We start from the raw sequence: 11941 nt of genomic DNA on the forward strand, positions 1-11941 counted from the left end.
GGGTACAAGCAGGAAATTCTTCCAGCCTGGGAAACTTGGCTCCTCCCAGGCCTGGTCTTCCAGCTCCAGCTTTTACCTGCAGGAAAGGCTGAGGAGGAGCTGGAGAGGGAAAGAAAGCAGCTGGCTGGGGAAAGCAGACAGCTGAAGTGCCCTGATGTGCCGCCCCTGCCCCAGGCTCTGCCTGCCTTAGCTGGGTGACCTTGGGCAAGTCTCTTCCCCTCTGTGGGCCTCCTGTTTACCCACAGGGCACCAGGTAGTCTCTAAGGGCCTAGAGTTCACCTTCCTTCCCCAGCCCCACCCACCCAACACTGCCACAGGGAAATGGTAGAGCAAGTGTCAGGAGCCAGGAGAGCAGGGAAAGGAGCTAGCTGAGCCTCAGTTTCCTTATCTGTCCAATGGGAGCTGGAAAGCACTGGCTGTCTGTCTCACGGCTCTTGGCAGTAAGGAGACAGGGTAAGGAGGATGACCTCATTTGGTGTTTATTAACAATAAACTAACAGAACACAGATGGGTTGGGGAAACACCAGGAGACATGGCACAGAGGCTGGCCACAGTGGCACAGGGTGTCCTGCCCCATTGGAGGACACTGTGTGCAGGAGACCTGCACAGGTGTCTCTGCACCCAAACCCCCATCTCTCAGGGACCCCAGGTACTGCGAGCTGTCCTTGCTTCTTTCCCTCCACCCCCATGCCAGGCCCTGGGACCTGCACCCTGGAGCAGAGTGGGCAGCATCAGGACCAGACAGCCTTGTGTTTGGACCATCTCTGATGCTCTTGGTTGCCCTGGTCATCCACAGCCAAGGCCAACTTGCCAGCAGCACCTGGAGCTGGAGGAGACAATGAGGGCCGGCAGGGCAGGGAGAAAGGAAGAGAGGGGCCTCGGTTCCTGACAACGACCCCTCGTTCCCATCTCTACAGCTTGTGCAGCACAACCCTCCCTGCCACGGCGGGCACGGGGTCCAGCAGGTGAAGGGGTGGCTCTTCTCTAAAGCATTGGCTCCTCCTTTCTTTCCCCACCCCACCCCAATGCCCTAGCTCAAGCCATCAGTACCTCTTGCCTGTCCTCCACAGGCCTCCCACCTCCACCTTGTCCCCCTCTAATCCACCCTGCACAGACCCAGACCCAGATATTCTGTATCATGCAAATCCCCCGCCCACACCGTTTCTCCTGGCTCCCCACTCCCTGTTATTCTTCATCTGACTTAAACCCTCTTATAACCTGGCAACACCAATGTCTCCAACCACTCTGGGTCTCTGTCCCAACCAGGCAGCTCCTGGACCAGAGGCCCTCCCCACCCTGCCCTCCTCTTCCTCTCTCTCTGCAAACCTGCCCCATTCTCCAGGGCCCTCAGCTCCCGCCTCCTTTGAGAAACCAGGCCTGCACATATGGACCCACAGGGATCTTTCTCCCCACTTGGCTTACTGACCTTCAATCCCCAGGGCCTCGGGACCCTCACTGCCCTGAACCTTCCTGCCCCGGCTCAAGATTCTGGTTGTGTTGAAGTGTGGGGGACTGGCTCCCTGAGAAAAGGGAGAGGTGTGGGCCCTGAACACAGATGAGACAGTGGTGCCAGCTGCCCCATGGAAAAGGGAGGTGGCTGGTCAGAAGACCTGGGGTCAAGTCCTCTCTGCCATGTGACCTTGGGCAAGTCTCTTCCTCCTTGGTCTCAATTTGTCCATCTGCAAAGTGAGAGCTCTACTGGATCATTCTCAGCTTTGAATGGGTCTGTGCACGTGCGTGTGCAGGGGGTTGACAGGTTTCAGGAGAGGCAGAGGCCACAAGGAGGGACTTGCCCTGGGGAACTGGCATTGCCGTGGCAACCTCCCAGAGCCTCTCAGAACCCCAGAGGGCAGTCTGCCCCTTACAAGCCCCCAGGAAGGGACCGTGAGGTCCTAGGCAGGGCCTTCTCTCCGCCTGCCTCGGCCTCACATCATAGATTCCTCCTCTTCAGCGATCTCGCGGTCCACCTCGATGGCCGTGTTCTCGAAGCTGGTGATGCCCCCGTACTTGCGCATGTGCACCATCAGTGGCTTGGGTGACTGGCTACCGGCCAGGGTGGCCACATACATGCCGGTCCGGTTCTCCTCCAGCGATGGGCCCCAGTCCATGGCCGGCCGGCTGGCCTGCTGGAGCCGCTGCAGCAGAGCACAACAGCGGTGAAAACGGCCAGCACTGGTACAGCGCTTGCTGTGGCCAGGCGCCCAGCAAAGACCTTACCACATCACCTGGTCCTTGCAACAACCCGGGGCTGGGGAGCACTGTGACTTCCCAAAGAGAGTGGTTCATGTGCCTGAAAGAGAATCTTGCTCTGTCACTTATAAACTGTTGGCCTTTGTCAACACAATTAGGGCTCTCCGTGCTCTGCTTCCTGACCCTGGATTGGGGGATCCTGAGCCCCTCTTAGGGTTGCTGTGAGGGCACCAAGAAGATACTTAGCAGGGGGCCTGGAACAGGTTAAGGCCTGGTAGGTAAATGGTGGTTGTCACGATTATGCAGCAGGCCCCTCTTCTGAGTGTCTGAAGGCCTATCCAAGAACTCACTCTGGATCCCTTCCCTCACATGCTGAGTCCTACAGAGCTGGGGGCTTTTGAGAAAGGGGCATGAGCCAGGAGAACTGAGGCGGGATCACAGCTGACCTTCCTGGTCTCTCCCAGCCCTGACATTCTGCCTCCCTCTAACTCTGCCTCTGACCTTTCCCTCTGGGAAAGGCCCCATTTCCATGGAAGGAGAGAACTAGGGTGATCACAAAGCATGGACATTCCAGCATTCTCTCCTCAAGCCACATTCCCAAAGCCCTCTCTGCCTGCCCTGCTGGGGAGAGGAGCCCCAGGACCCTTAAAGAAAGGGAGGCAACTAGCATTAAGTGAAGCCCCTGGGTGCAGTTTCCAAGGGAGATGATGTATGTAATGCCCTTAGCCCATGGCCAGCACAGCTGGGTACTCCCCGCCTAGTGAGACTTATGAAAATGTACTGAGAGCATGTTACCCCACTGCTCAAAAACCTGCTGATGGCTTCTCAGCTCACATAGAATGAAATCCAAGGTGTTTCTTTGGCCTCCATGACCTCCATGACCTGCCCCTGTCTACCGCCTCGACCTTGGCTCCCGCCACCCCTCCTCCTCTCCCCCTGCTCCAGTCATACCAGCCTTCTTGCTGTTCCAAACATGCCATCTCCTCCTGCCCCAGGGCCTTTGAACCTGTTGCCCTTCTGCCTGGAACGCTCTCCCAGTTATCTATATGGATCGCTCTGTCCATTAGTCAGCACCTCATCACCTCCTCACAGAGGTCTTCTCTGACTTCCTGGCCAAGATAAAATTGTCCAACCCTCTCTATTCCTGCACTCTCATTTCGTCTCTGTTTGTCTGTTTAAAGTCTAGCACTTACCACAGCCTTTGTGTGTGTTTATTGCCTGTCTCCTACATTAAAATACAGGCTCCCTGAGAGCAAGGACTTAGATTACAGTTTGGTCTGGAGAATTCTCTGAGTGGGGCTGGCCTGTGCATGGAAGGATGTTTAGCAGCACTGACCTCTGCCTACTGGATGACAGTAGAACTCCCTCGTACACCTATCCCCTCCATGACAACCTGTCCTGAACTTTTTAAATACTCTGCTTTTCTGCCTCCCACGATGTTGTGTATGTTGATAAGTTCCTTTTCTTCTCACAGCAGCCCTGTGGGTAGTTATCACTGTCTCCACTCTAAAGATGGAGACACCGAGGTTCAGAGAGGTACGGTAACTTGCTTAGGGTCACTCAGCTGGCAAATGGCAGAACCAGGATTCCGATCCTAGCGTGTCAGTGCTGGAAGCCATGGTCCCTGAAGTCAGCACTCCTGAGCCAGGCAATGACTTCTCTGCAGGGCTCATCGCCCCCCTCAACCCCCCAACAACACATCCCTCCACTTGGCTGTGGCACCAGGACAGGAGGAGGCAGTGGCTTCTGGGGAGCCCAGCAGTCCCAGTGGCTCATTAGCAAGGCTTGAGGACCACAAGCTTCCTGGGAACTGGTGCCCCTACTGGAACAACTCCCATCTTCCTTCCCTTTGCAGACACCACGGCTCTCAAACAAGGAGACAGGGCCCTTTAGTAGCACAGGGGAGGCTCCTGAGGTGCAGAGACAGGAAGGAGTTTACCCCAAGTCACATAGCAGTTGGAGGCAGAATAGTGGCTGAACTCCAGGCCAACCCTGTGGCCCAATTCTGCTGTGCAAGGGTGGTAGGAAGGGCACTGAGCCTCTCTCCAGGTGGAGACACAAAGGTGAGGTGAGGACAGCTGAGGGGCAGTGCAGCTCCGTGGGGGCAGGGTGGGGGTGGTCGGTTGCATGCTGGTAAGCAGATCGCAGGTGGGGGCGGGGAGAAGGCCTGCATTGTAGCCTATTTCAGTGGCATAAGTATTCCCACCACTGTCAAGTGCAAGCTACCAGTGCTTTGTCAACTGGCTCACAACATTCCTGGATATTTAACAGTTAGCTCTCCTGAATCAGTGCTAGCTGGCTCCAGCACTCCTCTGATGGGATGTACTGGTGGGAGGTCCCCAGACTCTCTCTGGGCCCCATCAGGCCCACTCAAGTCAATTTATAGTGACAGCCTCTGGCCACCAGAGGACTCCACACCCATGGCCATAGATGTGCAGTGCTCCATATACAGAGGGCGCTCTGAGGCTCAGAGAGGGGTGAGACCTTGCTGTGGTCACACAGCATATCTACTGTCCCACAAAGAGTCACTACTACCCTCTCCTGACGCCTGAAGACCTCTGTGCCAAATAACTTGTCCTCCCTATGTTTTCCTCATCTCTCCACAATGCCTTGGCCATGGACAGGAATCACACCATCATTCTATCCCAGGCCACCCGAGGGACATAGAAGGACTCCTGGGCACAAGAGAAGGGTGACAGCCCACCCTCTGGGGTCGCTCAGTGTTGCTACCTAAATTCCAAGGGGAAGCTCTGGGCTGGTGACCAGAGTTCACATCCTGATTCCCACCCAGCTCACTGTGGGACCTTGGGCCAGTCCATTGTCATCAGTGGCCTTTGGCCCATGTGGTGTGGGGTGCCACAGGGCAGGTGGCACCTGCCCTACCACATGATAGGTGCCGTGAAATATCTCAGCCCAAGCAGGTCTCTTCAGGGTAAAAGAAGCTTGCAACGCCTCGGACAAGGTGTTGGTGTGGACATTTTCTATTCTAGTGGGTGGCTCAGGGCAGGGCCACAGTCAGGAGGGCTGAGGGTGGACAGGGTGGGGCAGACTCACCTCCCAGAGCGAGCCTTCCTCTTGAAGCACAGCCACCAGCATGCCAGCTGGGATCATGAGGCAGGACAGCAGGCCCATGAGGATACCCAGCAGCTCGGCCCAGGCAGGGAAGCGGTAGCTGCCATACTCTGAGGGCTGGTACTTGACGATGCTGTACACCAGCAGAGCCTGCAGAGTGGGGGGACTCCCAGCATCACAGTGGGCCTCAGATGGGCCCCAGGGCTTGGGATAGCCCAGATCTGAGATACCTTAAGGCTTGAGATAGCCCAGGCCCATCCCAAGGACTGAGAGTCCCGTCCAGAGCCACCCAGTGTGCTAAGCTCTACCAGAACCTGAGATAGCCCATCCTGGGAGGCTTTGCAAGGCTTGAGCTAGCCCAGCTCCAAGCTGACCCAATACCAAGACCTGCAACAGCCCAGCTTTGAAGTACCCTAATCCTGAGATGGCCTGTCCCTGAGCTGCTCCAACCCCAAGACTGAGAAAGCATAGCCTCAAGGCCCCAGCCCTGAGGCCTGGGAAAGCCCCACGCATTTTGCCAACCAAAAGCAGGGCTGGGCCCAACACAGCTTCTGAAGCTGGGGCATCAAGAGGGAGGGGAGTGGACCAGGATCCAGGTGCCCACCTCACAGCCCTGACAGAGGCCCCACTCTGGGCCAGGATGGCCCTACCAGACTAAATGTGCAGAAGGGACCTCTGCTGCCAGCGTTGAGGCCCCAGCCAGCAATCCTCCCTCCCACACCTACTTACCAGGAGCGTGGCCGGGGACAGGAACAGCCAGCAGGCCCTGAAGTAGAGGCCCGGCTTGAAACCCAGCATCATGTGGATGTCTCGGCAGAACCTCCGGATACCTGTATGGGGGAGGGGAGTGAGAATGGCCTCACTCGCAGGCTCTGCAAGCGCCAGCAGCCCCTCCTCCAACCCAACTGCCCCATCAGAAACCCTGGCCCTTGGGACCAGAGACCCAGGTGCACGGGGGCTTCAAGGTAGATTCCCATTCTCCCACTGCGGGGAGCCTCGACTTCCCCCCCACCGGCCCTTCTCACCATACACCCGGGTAACGGCGAGGCACGTGGTGATCACCACCACCATTAGCCCGAAGCTAGCGCTGTAGTCATCCAGAAGGACCAGCCAGTACATGCCCCCCTAGAACACAAGTCACAGCGCTGAGGTACCCTCTCCCAGCCTCGCTGTCTGCTGCAGCTCCCTACTCAGATGCTGTCTGCTCCTGCCGTCCTCCTGCAGCCTTATGAACACTCACCTCGGTGGTGAGGATCAGCCCCATCAGGTACATGGCCACGCAGATGAGCCCCGAGAACACCACCTTCTTGGGCCTCAGGTAGTATGGGAACTCATCTGTCACAGCTGTCACAATGGTCTCCAGAAAAGCAAACTGTGGAGGAGAAGAGGGTTGGGGTCAGAGTTCTGCTCCCTCTTCCCCCATGAGGTACACACTACTGTGGACAGGGCTCACCTGGCTGTCCAAGCCGAGAGTCAGAAGCATGAAGAAAAACAGGAAGGACCAGAAGGGCGACAGAGGCAGCATGGTCATGGCCTGCGGGTAGACAACAAAGGCCAGGCCGGGGCCTGGGCCAAGGGCACAGGGGGTCAGCAGCTTGCAGCATGTGGTGGGCCCTGATATACATACTCAGACACAAATGGTCGCTTACACCCACTTGGGCACACTCATTTAGCCAAACGTAAAGGTGCATGCTAAATGCACACTTCTGACACTCTGACTTCTGAGACTGAGGCTCGAGAAGTTGTAGGACCTAACTCCCAGGACACAGGCCAGCACTCTGTAGGTGCTCAATAAACACAGGTTGATAGAATAAATGACTTAATAATGAGTACATGAATAAACACAAGACCCAAATACACAACCTCATTACAATACACTTATGAATATAATCTTTACACAAATAATCCCAACAATACATACACTTATACACACTATGGCACAAGACACAGCGATTCACAAAATCACTCATACTCTGATACACTCACACACAGACATCTCAACACAGGGCATGACTCACTGGGACAAACAGGACACAAACATAAGACAATCTCATATGGAAACTCACTTACCTCCTGATACAGGTTAACGCACACTCATTTGCATGTCCATCCCTCCGCACATGGACACTCAGATACCAGCTAAGACATGTATTTGTAGGCACATGCATGCACGTGTGTGCTCACACAATGCCCTCACAGACCCATCCGTAGTCTTGCTGGTTCACACGTGCTCACTGGCCCTGCCCCAGCTGTGCCCAACACATGACCTCACCCACCTGCTTTGGCTACTTGGTCCACAGGTACACCCAGCTCCTGAGACATATAGCCCAGCACAGAGAAGATGGCAAAGCCAGCCAGGATGCTGGTGATGGCATTGCCCAGAGTGACGATGAAGGTGTCTCTGCCAGGAGAAGTCCAGGCACAGGCCAGGGTGAGCCAACCTTCCCTCAACCCACTAGGCCCTCCCTGCCCAGCCGCCCTCCTCCCTGCTTCAGTCCCCAGGATCTGGGAGGCTGCAGGGCACTGACCTATAGATGTTCTGGTGAAATGTGTTGTATGAAGCAAAGGTGAGTAGTCCCCCAAAGCCCACACCCAGAGAGTAGAAGATCTGAAGAGCAGCTTCGATCCATACCTGTGCCAGGGAAGGGTGGAGAGGAAGAGCAGAGAGAAGGGGCCAGCACACAGCACTGTGCAGAGGGCCAGGGAAAGAGAAGGAAGGAGGCGGGCAGAGACGGAGCCATAGGTCCAGAGATGGCGCGGTCAAGAGCCTGGCTCACAAGTGACATGGGCCAGGAGCAAACCTTGCTCTTCCCCTCTTTGGGCCTCAGTTTCACACCCAGGGTCTAGGAGATGATCTCTAAGCTTGGTCTGGTTCTGAAGAAAGTAGTGCCTAATGTAAAGTTTTCAATAGATCTGTATTGACAATAAGCCCTTGTGGCCCCTTTATTTCCTCCCTGGGGTCAGAAAGACCTGGATCCCAGCTTCACCACTTTCTGTCTACACAGCCTGGGAAAGCCATATCACCACTCTAGACCACAGGTCTGTAATGAGGGGACAGGTACAGTGCCTACCTCATAGGGGGATGGTAAGGATTAAACTACTACATATGTGCAAAATGCTACAGCAGTGTCAGCCACAGTCACTGGTCAATAAATAATCAGTGTTAGCTGGCAGTACTGTGTTGTTAACATCATTATTACTAATGCTCTCTTTGGGGTTTGGTGTCAGATCTGGGCTGGAATCCCAGCTCTGCCACTCCTTCGCTGTGTGACCTTAAGCTTATCACTAACTCTTTCAGGCCTCAGTTTTATCATCTGTAAAATGGGGAGAATAACATCTGCTCATAGGATTGTCAAGGATAAAATGTAAAAGACACACAGGAAGGGCAGAACACAGAGCTTGGCACTGGGGGCTCACCACCTGAAGCATTCCTGCCCTCTGCCCCCTATTTTCCCCAGGGAGCCCTCCTTCCACTCCCCAGCTCAGGCCTGAGCCCTCCCTCTGCACCCCATCCCTGAGGGCCTCACCTTGGAAGACAACAGGTGGTGGAACTGGGGGGTGAGATAGAACTGGATGCCCTTCCAGGCCCCAGGGAGGGTGACTCCGCGGACCAGCAGCATGAGCAGGATGAGATAGGGGAACGTGGCCGTGAAATACACCACCTGAGAAATGGTAAGCAGGGAGCCAAAGGCAGGGGAACTCTCCTCCTACGCTGCTCCTCTCCCCGAGTCCTCGTCTTAGTGCCTCGCCTCCTCCACCTCTGGGTAGCCCAAGCCAGGACCCATCATCCATGATGCTTCTCTTTCTGTCCCTCCACACATCCAAGCCATCAGCACAGTGCTGTCACCCTGCCCCCCCATGGCCATCCCAAATCCATCTCCACTGCGGCCCCCAGGCCAGGCCACCATTGTCCTTGCCTGGATGGTTATAGGAGCCTCTCCTTCCATGTCCACTCCCTGCCCCCTGCACACGCATTCCACATGGTCATCAGGCATTCGACGTGCCCACACTACCCTCTACCCTCTCTCCTCCCTGGCTCACCTTCCAGCCACTGCTCCAGCAAGCACCATCAAGTCCCAACATCCTACCAGCCCTGATTCTCACCATGACTTCCTCACCCCTCTTTCTAAATGGTTTCTACCCTATCTTTTTAGTCTTTCTTTTAATGGCTCTGTTCCTTGTAGACAACACTTCTCGGCACTTTGCAGAGGAATAAGTTTTACTTTACAAATTATTTCATAAACCATTCAGAAGGTTTCCAAGTCCTCTGACATGGTGTTATCACCCTTCCAGTCCCTTCATCACCTAAAGTGGCCCTGTGTGGCTCTGTCTTCCCAGTATCTAGTTTGCCTTCTTCAACTAATAGCACCCCAACTTTCCCTAAATGGGATTGACTCCCTTCCCAGCTCCAGGGGGGCCACATGACCCAGACTCCCACCAAGCAGAGCATTCCACCTGCCCAGCCACAGAGATTGGTTCAGGGATGGGCACATGGCCCAGCTTACCCAACAAGACTCAATTCTAGGGTATTTGCAAACTGGGGAAGGAGACAACCCTTCACCACACAGGTGACATGTAAGCCTGGAGCTGACAGGGGCAACCTCATGAAGAATGAAGCCTCAGAAGGAAGCCAACCCAAAGGAAAGCATTACTGAGAGACTGAGAGAACCAGATTGCTGATGACATCAATAGAACTCCTAGACCCAGCTGTGCCTGAAGCACATCTTCTGGACTTTCTAACTGAGTGTGACAATGGGGCTTGGGTCACATGCATCTCAAAGAGTCCTGACTCATATACCCACCTTCCAAGCATTCAACAATCTCTTGCTGACCCCCTTCAAGGTGCCAAGCACTGGGTATGGATACAGACATATAGATCCTGAGCGTGGCAAGCCTCTCATCTAGTAAAGCAGCCCGGCCCTCTGTCCATCCTAACCTCCACGTTTCTGCAGTGCCTTCTCCATCTCAATGCCTTTTTCCTTCCCCTCTTTCAGCTGAAGTCTATTCATCTTCTCAGACTCAGTCTATACCCTGCCTCCTCTAGGAAGCCCTCACCCTACCCACCCCTCAGGCCTCTGGGGCCCCCAAGGCTTTACCTTGCCCGAGGACTTCACCCCCTTGAGGATACAAAGGAACACGATGACCCAGGCCAGCAGCAGGCAGAGGCAGAGGTTCCAACGAATCTCCCCAGGACTGCCGATGCCCTGGCTGCCTTGGATGTGGAGGACGTAGCGGCTGTGGAAGACAAAGATCTGAGTTCTGATCACCCTGCCATTTTCCACAGACGTGGAGTAAAGCTTTGTCCAGCCTATGAGGCCCTAGTGGCTATTTTCCACTCGACACCTCTCCCGATGCCTATCTGTCCCTCTCTGGCCATCTCTGTTCTCAGGAGGCTGGACTCTACAGACCCCATCACCTGGGCTCCCCTCCTCTTGGGCTTCCATTTGGGTTCGGCTGATGGGAGGCAACAGCAGGAGACTGGAAGGTGGGGGGAATGAGCAGTCTGGGTATTTGCACACACACGTGTACACATGTCTGCTGTGGCTATGTTCTTCTGTAGCCACAGTTCTTGTTGGCCAGCCCCTCTTCCCAGGCTCCAGTTCTCCCCTGGTTCCTTGCCCTTGCCTCCTTCAGGGGTGGGAACAGCTCTCCCTATTGCTAGTCCCTGGCCCTTTGTACAGTCCCTCCACTAACTAAACCCCCTTCAGCTGAGCCCTCTGACGGTGCCATCTGCTTCCTGCCCCCACCCTGACTGATGCAGTGGGGCAGGGCCGTGGCATTGCCGTGGAGACCACTGGCAGTTACCAGTGACCACATCAAGTTCTGTGGCTTTAAGCTGCAAACCCAAGCCTGTCCTTTCCCACTGGTCAGAGATATTCTTCAGCAGGTGCAGACACTTAAGATGGACTTGAAATGGACAAACAAATGGACTGTGTAGTACATGAAGGTTGAAGAACAAAACATTTCAAGACATGGGGCCCATTTTGGGAAAAATTCCTAAGAGCAGCCCTTTGCAGGGAGGGGCTGGGGGTATCTAGCCTGTTCTCCTGCCAGCCAATGGTCCCCACCCAGGGACCAGGCTATTGTAGAATGTTCCAGAACAGGATCAGAAATCAGGAGTCCTTAATGACAGTACTGCCTCTGACACTAACTACTGAGGAAGCCTCTGGGCCTTGTTTTCTCAGCTATAAAGTGGGGGCATTGAGATAGGTTGATGAGCAGCGATGTCCTCTAACACCCACCATTCCCAGGGCTCACAAGGTGCCTGGCACTGATATCAGTTTCACCTTCATTGCCTTGTTTAATTCTCACAACAATCCCGTACTCTATTATAGTCTTATCTCTCCTGTTAGACGAATCTGAGATGGTCCTTAACATGTGTGGACCTGGCCCTATGCTAAGTGCTTGACCTATTGATATAGTAGGTGCTCAATAAATATTCATTAAAAGAATGAATGAATGAGGGCTGGCTGGTTAGACACCAAGGTCAAGGGTTTGGATCCCCACACTGGCCAGCTGCCAAAAAAAAAAAAAAAAGAATGAATGAGGGAATAAAAGATTGACTGGAGGATTACATCCTGTGAAATAGCTACTGTTATCAGTGAAGGAAACTGAGACTCCAAAATGTTACTATCACTGTTACCATTATCATAATCTTTATTATCAGCCAGCCTTTACC

General features: G+C 54.6%; 1 protein-coding gene across 1 annotated transcript in view; it reads right to left on the minus strand.

The window, feature by feature from the left end:
- Nucleotides 1-454: 454 nt before the first annotated feature.
- The window catches only part of SLC6A7 (solute carrier family 6 (neurotransmitter transporter), member 7), a 15894-nt gene continuing 4407 nt past the window's right edge, over nucleotides 455-11941 (minus strand). Inside the window, exons 4-13 of the mRNA XM_008565900.1 lie at nucleotides 10359-10497; nucleotides 8790-8924; nucleotides 7791-7894; nucleotides 7539-7663; nucleotides 6716-6828; nucleotides 6503-6634; nucleotides 6288-6387; nucleotides 5992-6092; nucleotides 5245-5412; nucleotides 455-2135 (exon numbers count right to left, since the gene is read on the minus strand). Of these exons, the coding sequence (XP_008564122.1) occupies nucleotides 1926-2135; nucleotides 5245-5412; nucleotides 5992-6092; nucleotides 6288-6387; nucleotides 6503-6634; nucleotides 6716-6828; nucleotides 7539-7663; nucleotides 7791-7894; nucleotides 8790-8924; nucleotides 10359-10497 (1327 nt within the window). The 3' untranslated portion in view covers nucleotides 455-1925. The remainder of the gene's footprint in view (nucleotides 2136-5244; nucleotides 5413-5991; nucleotides 6093-6287; nucleotides 6388-6502; nucleotides 6635-6715; nucleotides 6829-7538; nucleotides 7664-7790; nucleotides 7895-8789; nucleotides 8925-10358; nucleotides 10498-11941) is intronic.

Source organism: Galeopterus variegatus, unplaced genomic scaffold (genome assembly GCF_000696425.1).
Source record: "Galeopterus variegatus unplaced genomic scaffold, G_variegatus-3.0.2 Scaffold212, whole genome shotgun sequence".
Lineage (NCBI taxonomy): Eukaryota > Metazoa > Chordata > Mammalia > Dermoptera > Cynocephalidae > Galeopterus > Galeopterus variegatus.